General features: G+C 38.2%; 1 protein-coding gene across 4 annotated transcripts in view; it reads right to left on the bottom strand.

Annotated features, from left to right (window-relative positions):
• Positions 1-895: 895 nt before the first annotated feature.
• LOC117420989 (tumor suppressor candidate 3-like) overlaps positions 896-17,039 on the bottom strand; it is a 109,605-nt gene continuing 93,461 nt past the window's right edge. For all 4 annotated transcript variants that reach the window (XM_059026900.1, XM_034034817.3, XM_059026911.1 and 1 more), the window contains 4 exons: positions 15,896-15,959; positions 7,998-8,072; positions 1,583-1,673; positions 896-1,062 (listed from right to left, as the gene is read on the bottom strand). In XM_059026900.1, coding sequence (XP_058882883.1) covers positions 1,047-1,062; positions 1,583-1,673; positions 7,998-8,072; positions 15,896-15,959 — 246 coding nt within the window. In that variant the 3' untranslated portion in view covers positions 896-1,046. The remainder of the gene's footprint in view (positions 1,063-1,582; positions 1,674-7,997; positions 8,073-15,895; positions 15,960-17,039) is intronic.

The following is a 17,039-nucleotide window of genomic DNA, read 5'->3' as shown; positions in this document are numbered from 1 at the left end:
GCTCCCGATCACCGCTTGCATCCAGTTCAAGACTCTTGTACTCGCCTACCGATGCCTTGACCAGATTTCACCCAGCTACCTCCAGACCCTCATCTCTCCCTACACCCCCAACCCACCTCTCCGCTCCGCCTGCACTAGAAGACTGGCTGTACCTCCTCTACACTCCCCTGCCTCCAGACCCCGCTCCTTCTCCACCCTCGCCCCGCAGTGGTGGAATGACCTTCCTATGGATGTCAGGACTGCCCAGTCCCTGACTAACTTCCTGCGCCTCCTCAAGACACACCTCTTCAGATAATACCTGTAAAACTCAACTATTTCCTTCTGGACAATATAGCACTCTGCCTTTAATGCATTTTAACTTGCACTTATCTGCTCCCTATTTTACTGTATTTAATCCTGCACTTAACCCAATCTGTAGTATTTTGTATTTCACTTGCACTTGTATCTAACCCTGATGTAACTATCAACACTGTTATCTGCTCTTGAACTGCCCCGATATCAAATCGTACTGTGTTTTGTATTTGCTCTTATTAGGACTGAAGTCATTGTATTTTGCATCTTGCTCTTAATTGTACAGTAATTCTTGATATGTATTTTTTGTATACAACTGTAAGTCGCCCTGGGTAAGGGCGTCTGCTAAGAAATAAATAATAATAATAATAATAATAATAATAATAAAATTGATCTATAATATTGTCAATAGGGATCATAAATACATTCACACTGTCAGAATCATACAACAATGCTATACATAGAAATAGGAACCTAAAAGGACTTAAGTACAGTAGACATCTGGTTCATGGGAATACACTGATAAGGAATGGTTGATACATAACTTTGTTAGTTGAAAAACTGAACTGTACTTCTCATCTGGAAATAAATAAGGATGCCATGGTTGTTTGTAGTAGAATTTATTTAAAAGGACAAAACACAAGCACATATATTTATATCCTTTTTTTTGTTTAAATCAATGACATTAGTTTTGTCAAGTAAGTATTGAAATTAAGTGTTTGTCTTCTTAATAAACTGTAGGATGCCTCTTGTTGTCATTTAATTAAAAAGCTGAAAAATAAAAAGAAACCATTAAAAACCTTTGTTATTGTAAACTGCTCACAATCACACTTTTAATTACACCAATGACATTTCCTAATAAGGCATAATGAAAAACAAATAAATAAATAAATAAAACCAAGAAATACAAAACTGGAATGAAAATCCATCTGAGGATTTCCTCCAGAGGTGATTTATTAAACTATTTATTAACATAGGTACATACAATAAAAAAATAATGAAATCAGGTCAGCAAAAACATACATTTATACTTTCTAGGGATAGTGACATTACGATCCACCACTGTTTACATCATTAATAAAGACCAAAATATGTTTTAATTGTTCAAAGAAGAGTGTTCAGGCTTCTGATGTTGAATGAGTCGTTTGGCAGAAACACTTGATGTACTGTCCGTTTACTCCTCAACATAAACAAGATCACTAAATCAAAAGGTATATCTAATCGGCATTCTATTGCATGCACAAAAAGAGCTTTTCCAAGAGGATATTGCTTTTTAAAACATTGTACTTACCTATAAGGGTAACCATGATATTTTGATCTGAAGATTGATAACAGGAAGCTGAAGAAGAATACAACCAAGCCCAGGCCCACAAGGCAGATAACTGAAAAAAAGGAAGAATATTTTTGATTAATGGTAAAACATACTGATAAATATATAGTACTGTCTAGAATACAGAAACAAGTCAGTGTTGTAATGCAGTTGGTTTCGATTTGATGTCAATGTTTTTAACACAACCTCAGAAGAACGCTTACCTCCAAGGTTTTAAACATTTCTTCCACAATAATGATCCACAAATGGATTTTACAGTTTACTAATTATTAACTATATGTAAAGGCTTTAGCATTATCCCTTTAAATAAAATGAGAAACTTTTTTTAATAAAATGTTATTACCAATGTAACCCACACCAATTAAGTTGTATTTCGACTTGGGATCCCAACAGAATTCACCATTTATTGAGTATGAATGTTGAATGATTATGAATTTTAAGAGCTTCGTTTCTGAGAATTAGCATGCTGATATTAACAGCTGTGCTTTTGACACTGAATATATTTGTTGTGTAAAGTAAAGAAGACAATGTATAGAAGAGTCAGCATTGCCCATTAGTAGACCCTAAATTACATTGTAAATCTGTGTCTCATTTTGTAGGTAGGCATTGAAATTCATTCTTTGAGCTATTTCCTACTGTTGTCTTTAATCATAGCAGGCAATAGTTATTGGCAATGACATTTATTGTCACATAAATTGGTGATACAAATGTTTTAATAATACGTTTCCCAGGCAAGCACAAGACTTGGGGCACACAGCATAACATTTAGCCGCATTTGCTACGCCATGCTGCCTTTGGTATTTTTCTTCAGTTAGGTATCGTGTTAGCAGAACACCCTCAGCACTAACAGGGTCGTAAAGCAACATTTTAGTAGAGTAACAAGAAAAATACAATACACAAGTAATAGAAATACAGGTCAGTATCATCCCAATATTTACAATGTGAAAGTACTGCTGTATGTTTGTTGAATCATTTCATTTGGTCTGTAAACTATAACATACCATGTATGGGCAATTATTATAATAGTCTGTAAATGTGAATATATCTGAATAGGTATTTACTATTCACAGACATATTATATTTAATTTAGGAATGTAACTGGTAGTTTGAGAATTAAGCCCTTAAGGTACATTGTACAAGTTTTCAGCAGCGAGGACTTCTCCTTCCCTCTGACACAGATCTCCCCTAAAAAACTGAAGAAGCATTTTGTATAAATCAAACCGAAGACTAGGGGCTGTTCCCTGGTCCGGATGGCATATACCCAAGTGTGCATAAAAGAAACAAGGAAGGTCATTGCCAAGCCGCTGGCAAACATTTATGACAAATCAATCAAGACAAGAGATTAGCTGACTGGTGCATTGCACATGTATTAACCATATTTAAAAAAAGTAAGATAAAGCTGAACCAGGAAACTACAGGCCCTTCAGCCTAACAAACTCATGGAATCAATCACAAGAGAGAAACTAGTGGAGTGTCTATATCGTAACAGCATCATAGGAGACAGCCAACACCCATTCAGAAAAGAGCGCTCTTGTCTGACCAACTTGGAAGAGGTACAACCTCTAGCCCGGGCCATGTAATCAGTGGGGTGCCACAGGGCTTTGTGCTTGGAAACCTGTCTTAAGGTCTCCCCACACAGGACGTGATGCTATTTGTTCTGCGTTAAAATTGTACTTTTGCTGCAACACTACCTTTCACTCTAGTGGCGACAGGCGCACACGATGTGATAGGTGACTCTCCTCTGATTGTATCATCAGCTGGAAAAGAACCACACGTACTATAGTCCTGTTTAACAGCTAATAAAAATGTAGAATACATAGTAGCTTTTCAGAATGCTTATTTCAGTTAAATGAATCATACACACAAGCTATATCCAGTTCCCTGGAGATGGACTGCCAGATGTTCTCCCTCATTGCTGTGTCTTTTTATTATTATTTTTTATTTCTTAGCCGACGCCCTTATCCAGGGCGACTTACAATTGTTGCAAGATATCACATTATTTTTACACACAATTACCCATTTATACAGTTGGGTTTTTACTGGAGAAATCTAGGAAAGTACCTTGCTCCAGGGTACAGTGTCCCCCACCTGGGATTGAACCCACAACCCTCCAATCAAGAGTCCAGAGCCCTATCCACTACTTCACACTGCTGCCCTGTCTTTATAATTGTTGTATCCTTTATTGTACAGCTTCGGGTATTTTTATCCTGCAAGAATGATCTTTTCTTCTACTATTAAAGGTGATGAAATGTGTTAAATACCCTATCATTTGACTGTGTGCAATAAATGAAGCCCACTAATCAGCTTTTCTCAGTTTTGTTTAGAAGCTGCCCTGATTGCAGAAACAGGAATTACCTTCTGAAGTAGTTATTAAGTATGGTAAATAATAATCCATGTAGGCAACCAACAAATAGTTGTATTTCCAAATTTCCCCTTTAACATGTTGTAATGGAAAGGAACCTGTTAAACATGTTAATTGCATGATGAAATTTCCTGCCTATTCCATTTTTCGGTATTAATCAATGAGCTTGCGAAAGCGTATTCTGACAATCTAAATGAGATAACTACGCATTTTACGGTATAGAAAGTCACGTAAGAGTTTATTGCAGAAATTGCTTAGCCCTGTGTGCAAATGCCTTTTTTTCTCCTCACTATTCAGGTTATACATTTTCCCGGTGCTAAAGCCACAGAGGCAACCAAGCCACTCATGCCACAAGTTCTGTAAAACAAGATGGGTGGAAAATGTGCCAGTGACAGAGAGGATTATTAAAATAATGCCAGACTTAAAGAACTATGTAGATGCAGTGGAGTCTGGGAAAATCCCAAACCCTGCTACAAAGTCATACAGTACTGTCAAGGAAGGGTGGAAAGATCCATTGATGCCTGCCAGACTTGCATTTCACCTCTCGTTTGCAAAAGAAGTGACCCCCTTTCTGACTGTATACCAGACAGACAAACCAATGGTTCAATTTATTGTAGGTGATCTCTTTAATGTGATTAAATCAATCATGCAGAGGTTCATTAAGGGAGATGCGATTGCTGAAGCCCACTCTGTGTCCAAATTGATGAGCATTGATGTTGCTGACAAAAAAACTCCACTGCCATCCACACAAAATAGATGTTGGGTTAGAGCTGAGAAGATAATGAAGGATCTGGTAGCAAAGAAAATCAGTGAAAAGAGAGTACTTGAATTTAGGATGGAGAGTAAAGAGCTGCTTGCTGTCAGTTGTGCTGAAGTTGCGGGATAAGTCTCCCCTACAATACACATTGGTGCGCAACATGGCATGCTTGGATCCACATGAAATGGCCAAGGATCAGGAATCTTGTGTGAAAATGTACAGATTTTACATATTTTAATTATACTAAATGTAGGGTGGATACCCTCTTCTATGACATAATGTCAGGCAACAAAGCATTTGACAAACTGTGGAAAATTGTGTAGGTCCTGCTGCTTTTGTCTCATAGAAATGCCTCAGTTGAGAGAGGCTTTTCAGTGAATCGTCAGATTGAGGTTGAGAATCTTGAAGAGAAGACCTACACAGCCCAGCGCCTTGGATGTGACCATCTTAACAGCTGGTGCCAGACAAAAGTACCATACGTACCTGGATGAGCAAAAGAGGCTAAAGGAAAATGAAAGCAAGACACTGAAGAGAAAATCACTTATGGATGAAATTGATGAAATAAATAAAAAAAACAAAAATTTCATCAGCTGATGAATTTGCTTTGAAGGCTGAAAGCACAGGAAAGCTGACATAAATAGCAAAGTCAAACAGTTTGCGCAGATCTGCTAAGGATAAACTTGAACATCTGGGACATGTAAAATAAGAACCAGATGAAAAGCTCAAAGAACTTAAAAAAACATGTAAAACAAACAAACAAAAAAAAAACATTCAACATTTGTATGACAGGACTTTGTTAGAATTGACATTGACATGTTCTTGACAATCAGTATACATTCTTATGGGTTTATTTGAAAAATAAATAAATAAATAAACCAGTTTTGTTTTTTGAAGAACTTTAGTTCCCTGCAGTTTTTAAAATCTTTTTACTTGATCTAATAACACCGTGTAACAATTTTTTTTTTTTTTTTGGTTCCTGGGTAGTAAGTGTTATTTCCTAATTGCTTATGCCTCAAAAGTATAGAAAATGGCTATTATTCCCCACAAACTTTGCTTTTGTGACCAGGACAGTGATATTTTGAAATTTACCTATTTCCAATGAGAAAACGGGCGTATTTGTGTCTTTTCGTTCACATAAAGTCAGAAAAAAACCAACATATGAATCCAAATTATGTATTTATACTAAAGTAATACAAAAATGACTACAAAAGATTTAGAAGTGAGTAGTTTTTCGAGATTTACGATTATACTGTAAATCACTTTCACGAATCAGCCCCCAAATGTAATCTCCCATCATGTTCTCGTTATACTGTCCCTGGTAGCGGCGTTCAAAGTCCAGTATATCCTGGTGGAAGCGCTCGCCTTGCTCCTCAGAGTACGCTCCCATGTTCTCCTTGAATTTATCAAGATGAGCATCAAGGATATGGACTTTGAGGGACATTCTACAGCCCATTGTGCCGTAGTTCTTCACCAGAGTCTTAACCAGCTCCACATAGTTTTCGGCCTTGTGATTGCCCAGGAAGCCCCGAACCACTGCGACAAAGCTGTTCCAAGCCGCTTTCTCCTTACTAGTGAGCTTCTTGGGGAATTCATTGCACTCCAGGATCTTCTTTATCTGTGGTCCGACGAAGACACCGGCTTTGACCTTTGCCTCAGACAGCTTAGGGAACAAGTCTTGAAGGTACTTGAAGGCTGCCGACTCCTTATCTAGAGCTCTGACAAATTGTTTCATAAGGCCCAATTTGATGTGCAGTGGTGGCATCAGCACCTTCCGGGGGTCCCAGCCGTACTCATCATACTTCAAGGCGTCCAGCAAGGTCTTGATGCTGTTGTAATCGTCTTTGAGGTGCACCGAGTGAGCCAGGGGAAGAGACGGGTACTTGTTACCATTATGGAGCAGCACGGCTTTGAGTCTCCTGGATGAGCTGTCAATGAAGGACAGTGTAACGAGAACATGATGGGAGACTACATTTGGGGGTTGATTCGTGAAAGTGATTTACAGTATAATCGTAAATCTCGAAAAACTACTCACTTCTAAATCTTTTGTAGTCATTTTTGTATTATTTTAGTATAAATACATGTTAAATTTGGATTCATATGTTGTTTTTTTCTGACTTTATGTGAACGAAAAGACACAAATTCGCCCGTTTTCTCATTGGAAATAGGCAAATTTCAAAATATCACTGTCCTGGTCACAAAAGCAAAGTTTGTGGGGAATAATAGCCATTTTCTATACTTTTGAGGCATAAGCAGTTAGGAAATAACACTTACTACCCAGGAACCAAAAATTGTGTTACATAGTGTAATAATTCCAGACATGCTTGCAGTTACTGATCAGGTTTTAATGAAACGCAAGCAAATATGAGCAAAGAGAAAAAAAAACAGAAAGGGACGAGACGGGACGGAAAGGCGCAAATATGATTGCCTGTCTCTGCCGCTAAAATACCTAATTACGGCTCAGTGTACGACGTTATCGCTTACTGCATCATGTCTGGTGTGTAGAGGCCTTTAGATGGGGGGTAATTAGAGAACGTGTCAAATTTGCAGAGTAAGTAGTCTAATACTGGTCACCACAGTACCAAAGGGACATTATGGCCCGGGAGAGAGTCCAGGCTAATCCCACGGTATAATGAAATGTGCTATAGTATGAAGGCAGGCTGAAAAAAAATGTCTTTGTCTAGTTAGCCTAAAACAAAGAAGAATTAGGAAGGACATGAAGTCTTTAAAATCTTACAAATGAACCCTAACCAATACATTAAGCACAGTACAGAAACCAGGGTACACATTGGAAATAAAGTGGGGATAGACTTAGGACAGAGGGAAGGATATACTTCTTCACACAGAAGCGAGGGTAAGGACATGGAATGGGCTACCTAGTCATGTTGATGAGACAGAATCACTTGGATCCTTTAAGACTCAACTTGACAACATTTTGAGACCAATCACCTACTAGGAACTGGACGAGCTTAGATCGGCCGAATTGCCTTCTGTTCTTATTTAAATATGTACAAGTAAGTTGCATACGTTTACATAAATAAAGAAAACAATTCATCTCAAAAGAATACATTTATAGAGTATAATGGTAAAATGTGTGTATGCTGGATCATCAAAATGAACAGAAACTCTAATTTGAAGAACAACAAAAAAACAGCCTGGTACCAGTTATAATAATATTTACATACATATATGTTCATTAAACTCTTTTCAGTGTTATAACAAGTCTTTTAAATGCAAATGAGTGTTTAAATAAAACATACTTCTTCGCTTGCCAACGTCTCCTTTGGAAGTTGCAGCTTCATTCAGAAGAACCATCCCCATGGTAATGGCAGCATCTGTAGTTGTTGTCAAGGAAACCTGCTCTGTGTAACTCATGGAATGCACAAGAGTGCATATTCAAAAATAGATTTTATGTTCGACTGAACAAAAACAAACAAAAAAAAAATGGTAAACTTGTGATTTACATAAATTGTGACCAAATATATATTGTTATCACATTACATTTTGAATCCCATTTTATATGCTAGACATTGACACTTTTTAAAAATTAATTATCTGTGCAATACAAAAGATAAAATTATTTTGTGCACATGTAAACACCTACAGCATTCTAGCTTGTGACTTCCTACTTTAGTAACCAACATTTTTTTTTTTAAGATGATTAGCAACCTGTGTTGAGGGAACCCTTTTCCTGTGATGCTTTGTTGTCACAGAACCCATGTCCACAGAACCCCTATCCATTTGAATAACTTGTCAATACCAGTCGCATCATCGTAGTGACAGTGTTACAGAGCTTCTATTTTTTTTCTTACTGAATACCTAAATTGTACATCAAAAAGTATTCCTAAAAGTCATGCCCATAGAAATAGAAGAACTTAAAATATAAAAAGGGGGATTTTACACTGTGCATTTTTAAGAGTTACAGTATTAAAACTGTAAAATACATTTGAAAGCTCATAGTAAAATAGGCAACCTGGAAATTTTACTTCATAGACAAATATAAAAATACTGTATTTGAGGATTTAGAAAAGACAGGTCAGTTTGGCCCATTTTCATTCAACCAGACTGCATTTAACATCTTCATCAGTAAATTAATAATAGACATCTCTCATGTCAGGTGGTCTCTCTAAAATTATTCTCACATTCAAATGTTGTATAATAACCTCAACCTGCATGTTAGAAATTTGGAAGCAAGAGGTTTATCAAAATATTTTTTTTTCAGTGACACTGAGCAGAGTGGCTTTTAACAAACTTCATTGTGCCAGGGAGCAAGGCAGAAAACTAAACACGACCTGAATCAGTTTTTTGAAAACCATAGAATGAAAATAGTACTAAAGCTAATTAGTAAGACACACCCTTCATGGCTTTAACTAAAAAAAGAGAGAGCCATCAGTGTAAAGCATTACAACGCACATCCACCATATGCATAAGTGTGAAAATGGACAGCTACCTCCAAATATTTCAGATTCTTTGGGTGTGCCCATTCTCGGATTGCACCACTGGAAATGGGCAGGGCTAAAACCAGTAGCACAATAAAATGCATTTCTGGCACTAATGTAAAAATGATTTTGATCATTAAGACTAAATATCTGTGAAGTACTAGTCCCCCCTTCATCTCGGATTGGCTCTATCCCTAGACTGCAGGTTGACAGTTTTTACTGTCCAATTACAACCATGAGCTCCAAGGACATGGAATACCCCTAATACCAACCAAGAGAGACATAGCTATCTCCAAATATCCTTAGATATTGATCTCTCAATAACAGGATCCTGCTAAATCACAACTGGACAAGCAGTTCTCCATATTCATACAAAATATATAGGTGTGTCATATGTACATGCAGAAAGACCGTCAGACAGGTGCCTCCTTATAAACCCAGATTCTAATACTCTAAGTGAGTGCATACTGACTTGAGGATACCCTTGCTGTTAACCTGAGGCCTCATGAGAGTGTCAAAGCTGTTGATTTGAAAATGTCCTCCTGAAGAACACACTTACATAGACTGTATCCAATCACAAAATTACAGATTACACAAAATAAAAGTCCCCAGTAGTACTTTTCCTAAATTAATCCCACTAATATATTTCAATTTTACATATTAGATGTAATGGATAGTTTTCTGCTCAGCAATGGCAATGGTATAGCACTTAATATTAAAATGTTTGTGATATCCTGCATAAAATAACTAACTCAAATAATGTGCCACATGCCTGGAAATGTGAAAAATCCTGTCCGCCAAATGCATACCTGTGGACTAGAAACACTCTTTTGGGTTCCAATTATTTATAATTAGAGAACAACAAGTTCACCTGTTTTTAAGGACCTTTTTACCTCCGCAAAAGACTAGGGCTGTGTTTGAAGGTTCACGCTAGCCAGGAATTCGAAGGTAATTCTAAACCACATATTAAATGTCATTTGCATGCAAAATTCAATCTTTTAATTTGTGTAATGCGTATTACTGCTCCCAGGCAGTTCAAGTGCAGCTCCCGGTGAAATGCTGGGTGACGCACACTTTGCGGCTCGAATGAACTGAAGAAAGAATAATAAACAAAGAGGACTGCAAAGTGAAGCGGAATGGTTCTGGCTGCTCAAAATGATGTCCCCTATACAATAAGAGACACCCCTACACACAACTTTTTATAAATAAATCACACAAATGAAGACAGTCAGGAATAACTTTAAAACCGTGACACACTGTACAAGACTAAACACTGTTGGAAAATGTTATCATCATAACCCTGTGTGACAGATGGCTTCCCAGTGACGTGTGACCAGGATGAGACAGGACAGAGTGGTGAGTGAAATGCGCTGTTGCACCGGTTTATTATAAAAACAAAAGGGTTGAACAAAACACGAAACACTAACACAAAACAAACGGCATGTTGGCCAAAAGAAACAGACAAACAAAATACTGACCCAAACAAGTACCGTGCTGAGATGGTTTAGCACCAGTAGCAATTGTTTCTATTTTAGTTTTCCTTTCTTCTATCACCCGTTCTCCACTCACCGAACACCCAACCCCATGTGCGTGAAAAACTGGATCTTTTATGCAGCTGTACCAAGACTCGCTAGCTAATCAATCATTCATTCAACTTGAATCTCAGCACATCTGCACATGAACTACTTTGTGCACTCCCTGTGTTCACATACTATTACATCTGCACGTGAAGTGATTGTGCAACCCCGTGCCTACATACAACTATATATTTGAAATCATCCGTGATAACCCACACTCCGTGCAATACATACATACATATAACACAAAATAAGCACAGGGGCAGGGCACCCTCCCACACCCTGGTTCCCTGAAATAGAAATGTAACCATTACCAAATGGGCTATTACTGAATAGGTATTTGCCTCCTAAAGACCCGAAACCTGAATATATCAAAGTTGCTCACAGAGCCTGTGACGCAGTCATGGCCCGCTCCTGAGGGCACAAAATGACAGCACTCACAGACCTCAGCATCTTTTTTCCTTCGAGCCTGCTGCAATCATGGACGCAGCGACATTGAAGGTTAATGGTTAAATTTCCATTTCAGGGAAGCAAAGAGTTATGATAACGTTTCATTTCAAGTACTAAATGTAACCATTACCGAATGCACCAAACTGTTAATAAACTTGAATTTGTAATCACGTTCCTAGTATGTGGCCCTGGTTGTTTATATGTATTAAGACATATATGTACGAGGCATCGGTATACAGGCGGAGCGTTGGGGGTTGTTGAGATAATTTCAGCCCCATTACTACTCAAGGTGAAAATTTCCACCATCTTGCTTCTCTTGCTGCTCCCAGAGAGTCCTTGATGCGATGAGAATCTGGAAGGGTTATATTCCAGGAAGAAAGGAGACACCTTTGTAAGTGTCTCATATGTAGTCTTGTGTCTCTTACCAGGTAGACTGCTGCTGCTATGTGACCCAGGAATTGCTGGAATAATTTTACTCCTACAATGAAAAGACCTGCAACATGATGAATGAGGGCTTCGGTTAGGCACACTGTTCCCAGGATAGTGCTGAACTGTGCACCCAGGAAAACCAAGGATTGTGTTGGAATGAGAGCTGACTTTTCTTTGTTCACTAGGAGACCCAGTTCCTGGAATAGGTAAATAGTTTTGGATGAAGCCTGTATCAACCAATCGTCTATATCAGGGTATAAGTGGATGCCTAAGCTTCTGAGGTGTGCAGCCACTTCGGCCATAACCTTGGTGAACACCCTGGGCGTGGTGGATATTCCAAATGGGAGTATTTTGAATTGATACTGACCTCCCTTGATGGAGGTATTCCCTGTAATCCTCGTGAATGGGGATATGAAAATATGTGTCTTATGAGGTCTATCAGCCAATCTCCTGGTTGAACTGCCTTGATGACTGTGCCCAGAGATACCATCTTGAATTTCTTTCTAAGAATATACTTGTTTAGACCCCTGAGGTCTAGAATGGATCTGAGCTTCCTGTTCTTTTTGGGAGTCAAAAAATACCTGTAGTGGCCCTGCTCTTGAGAAGATGTAGAGACATGTTCTATGGCAAGGGAAAGGAGCACAGCCCCTATTTCTTCTTGCAAGAAGATCCCTTGTGGGCTTGACCAGTCCAGTAATGTGCGGACGATTCCTGCTGGTGGTGGCAGGTGTCGGAATGGTATCTTGTATCTATTTTGTATGAGCTCCAGGGTCCACTGATTTTGTGTTATTTTCTGCCAGCTTGTCAAGAAATTTGATATCCTTCCCCCTATAGGCAGAGATGTGTTCTGAGGGACATATATATGGAGAATGTCAGGAGGATGAAGTAGGTTTACCTCTTCCTCTGCTATAACCACGAAAAGAGCCCTGTGGCCTGGCCACGTTGGAAACAGCCCTGCCCACCCGAGAAGGATTGAGTTGGTTGGTGACGAAAAAATGCTGTTTGGATATGGTCAGCTAAAAGCTAACTCTCCAGTCGGCGTTGAGCAAGATCGCATTGCTTGTCTAGCCTCCTTCATGTTTGCCAGCAAATCCTTGAGACTCTTGCTGAACAACAGCTCACCCTGAAAAGGGAGCTCAAGCACCTTGGACTGCGTGTCAGCAGTGAGAGAGGAAGATTTCATCTGCCGACATCTTCTTGCAGAGATAACATTAGCCACTGCTCTAGCATTAGTGCCAGTTGTTGCATGCGGCTTGTAGTTGTATCTTAGCTGCGTTTTTGTCTTCTGCTGCCAGCTGCATAGCCATCTCCACGCTTTCTGGAGTAGGGGTCTGCAGTGAATCATACAGCTGGCTCCACACTATATGCTGGTGTTTAGCCGCATGCATTTGATAGTTGTTGATACCCATGCTGGCAGTGGCAGCAGAATAATCATTCTTTATGAAGTTGTCAATCTTTTTGTCTGCCCAGTCAGGTGCAGACGTTCTGGAGGGAGTACTGCTTGTGACAGACATGATAGTGTCTATTTTAGGCTGTTTGAACAGGTAGTCCTTATGATAAAAAAAAAAAAAAACTCTATAAAATCTGTCCACTCTAGGTAGGACTTTGACCGTAGATGCAGGGTTCTCCCAAATAGCCTCAACGGGCCTCCAGACTGCCTCATGGAGGGGAAAACCCCCAAAGGCTTTTTTATCATCCTCCTCAGTATTAGTCTGGGTATTAGTGATAAGGAGGATATCCTTAAGACCGCTTCTGCATTTGTATATAGGGCTGCAGTACCGCTTGCCTCCCCCAGTAGTATCCCAGGGAGACAAAGGGGACATTTTGTCACATGTAATGAGTTTTCTCTTCCATTAGAAATTAGTAGAGGGTGTCAGTAATAATAATAAAAAGGTATAGCTTAGCACCTGATTCCCTGGTGCTGATCTAAAAGCATCTACTATATGCTCAGCAAGTATTATATGTGCCAAATTTATGTCACAAAACTCTAAATTCACCTGCACATTTTATTATTTAAGGAGGCTGTGTGGTCCAGTGGTTAAAGAACAGGGCTTGTAACCTGGAGGTCCCGGTTCAAATCCCACCTCAGCCACTGACTCACTGTGTGACCCTGAGCAAGTCACTTAACCTCCTTGTGCTCCGTCTTTCGGGTGACACGTAATTGTAAGTGACTCTGCAGCTGATGCATAGTTCACACACCCTAGTCTCTGTAAGTCGCCTTGGATAAAGGTGTCTGCTAAATAAACAAATAATAATAAAATAATAATTATTTGATTTACAAGAACATTTTTTCAACCATCACAAACAGTCAAACAGATATTGGATTAAGGCCACTACCAATAGTAATCAAGCAAGATAAACTTAAACCAACCTCTCTTTAAAGAGGCTGAGAGATGTAAATCAAGATTTTGAGGCAGCACCAAGTGCCACCAAAAGCAAGGCAAAGCACCACAACCAAGCAAGTCAAAATGCTATGATACTTATGTTATGTTTGATTCACTATTAAAAATGTTAAAAAATGTTTTAAAAAAATCCTGACGGATCACGTTTCAACAAGAGAAACAAAAACAAGCTTGGACTATATGGATTGCTTGCTGTATTTAAGGGCTGATTTATTTAAATTCACAGATATTACCCACATATAACTGTACCTTAAAGCTACCATAACCAGTCAAAAGAAGCTCAATTTTCGTAATATGATTGTTGTTTTTTTACTTAAAACTTGTGAGGACTATTTGCATTTTTTCAGTTTTTCAGACATAACACGGACATAGAGAAACAAGATAGCTGCTTCCGCATCCAGCGCTTAAAGAAAACCGTGGACATTTGCCAAGCTTTTTGAGATGTGATAGTAATAAAATAATGACTTGGATAGCATTATTGAAGAGATTGGTGATATCAGGAGATGATTTATCAGTATGCACGACTATGAAGAGGTATGTGAAAAATACAGCGAACAAGGGGTGGGGCAGGGCTGGAGATGCAGTACTGAGTGTCCTGTTGATATGCAGTGCCTTTTAAACCTGTTTTTACTGTGAATAAAATTACTTTTAAACAGTGCATGTAAAATAAACAGCTTGTGTGAAAATAAATTAGACCTGACGTGCCTGACAGGCGCTGAATAAATGGACCGCAAAGGGTTAAGATAAGCCCTGACCACCTTCAGTGATTTAAAAGAAGTATGATCTAAGTATGAGTACATGTACAAGTAGGAGTTATGGATCCTCTGCATAGCCCTACTGTGCAGGATCAAGAAAGGGTCAATAGGAGTCAAGATAAGACGTCTTCTTGTTGACAGATCTCAGCCTATTTATATTTAGTACACGATTGCCACCAAATGATGTATGCTAAAATAAAAGTCTTTCATTAATTCAGAAATCCCAACAACTAAATGTTATACCCTGAGATATTCTATATTCTTTGGGACCTCACCCATGACAAACAGGTTTACCCTGCATGTTTATGAAGGCAATTTTACACAATGGAAAGTTTTTTCTCCTTGTTGGGATGTAAGTAAACTGAATAGTGGGCTTTCAAAAAAAGTATATTTGAAAATAAAATCAACTATGCTAGAATTCTTTAATTAGGCAAAGCACATTTATATTTGCTTTGCCACAAATAGATTTCAAAACTGCTCTACTCCCAAACTGTGAAATAATGGCTCAGACTTCTTTTTATTAACCCATCCTCCCTTGTGTGATAAAACTGATTATACAAAAAGCGAATACTGCTCTCCCACTGTTTTCAGTCAACAACAGAACGACAAATGAAGCACAGCTGAGATGACACTAGCAATTAATAACACTTGTACTAAAACCACTACTTAATGGTGAAACTGCTCTCAAAATGAATCTTTTCTGTGGACTTCAGAACAAGAATAAGTTAAATAAATAAAAAATAAACAGTTGCTGTGGTGTGTTCTTTGTTGAGAATGGACCTTACCTTGCAACACAACACAGCAATGCCATTATACCTTAATTATCCCATACTAAACCAAATTTGTTATACCAATCTTTTTTTTTTTTAACATATACTTGGATACACAATTTAAATACACAACCAGACACATTTTTGTATCAGACATTGCTAGCCTATATTAAACATACAATCATTTTTGTACTACTAAAGAAACTTAATTTAGTTTTACATTTTTTGGACAGGTATTTTTTTGCTTACCAATTTATCAAGAATATAAAAATTTAGTTTGACTCACCTCACACTTAATCATTTTAAATGATCTATGTGCGATTAAAAAAAGGATACTCAGCAGCAGTATGATGTGAGATTCTGCAACAAATTGGGCTTGGCTGCTCCCATGGATATAGCTCTGTTGAAATGAAAACAAAACATGATTAGAAACAGACTCATGCAATTAATGTACATTAACACAAATCATTTATGTAAGAAATGTAAGATTTTTCTTTTTCACTTAAAAATATTTGCTTTGTGTTGCACAATTTTGTTCTAGTTTAAATATCTGTCATGAAAGAACTAGACTCCAATTGTGTGGTGGCCTACCTTTTACACTGTATAGCCTTTCATGTGGTTTATCACCAAAAGGAGGACACCTTATACAGTAGTGATAAAAACCATTAAAAGTTTTCTCCAGTCACACGTGAATAAAGAAACACATTCATTTATGGTTGCTGTATACCTACATTTTCTGTATTGCAGCAATATATTTCAGAATAATCTGGATATTTTTGATATTTTCATCCAAACACCATGGGTCAGATATGTACATTTCTCATACAAACACCTGTACGCGTTGACACAGCGGCTGTGTCACCATATAAATCACCTGTAAGTGATGACACAGAGGCTGTGATAATAACCACCAAGTTAAATAGTTAAAGCCTTTTAACCACTCTGCTACCATGCGTGTTCAGCTAAAAGTGTTGTAACAGTGTGAAACAACTGCTATTACACACAGTGTGAAATGCGCTACTATTACACTCATTATGGTACAGTTGAACACACTCAACAGGCAGCTAATTTCTCCAAGGGGGAAAGAACTCATTTTATTTCATGTAAATTTATAATCCTGACAAAAACAGTTAAACCATCATACTCTGATACTGAAAATGTTTTTGATCTGGCTTTTAAAAATCCCCGATCCCTGCTTCTGAATTCCGATTCCCGACTGCCGATTGCTAGGTTCTAACTTCCACGTGGTTAAATTACTTTAACTCAGTGGTGCTTTGCTTCATAATACCCACGGATAAAAACAATGTCTCTATTAATTTTTTTTTTTTTTTTTACGATTCCATCATTAACCACCTCAAAACCGAAATATTCCTTTACCTCACTGCGCACAGACTTTGAGGTTGTTCATTCTATAGCCAATCCGGAAGTAATTCAATCAAGATGCTCTGCGTATGCTGACTCACGACACCTCTAAAAGTGT

This window comes from Acipenser ruthenus, chromosome 1, assembly GCF_902713425.1.
Source record: "Acipenser ruthenus chromosome 1, fAciRut3.2 maternal haplotype, whole genome shotgun sequence".
Taxonomy (NCBI): domain Eukaryota; kingdom Metazoa; phylum Chordata; class Actinopteri; order Acipenseriformes; family Acipenseridae; genus Acipenser; species Acipenser ruthenus.
Note: the sequence above shows the minus strand (reverse complement) of the source record. Positions and strands in the feature narration are given on the sequence as shown.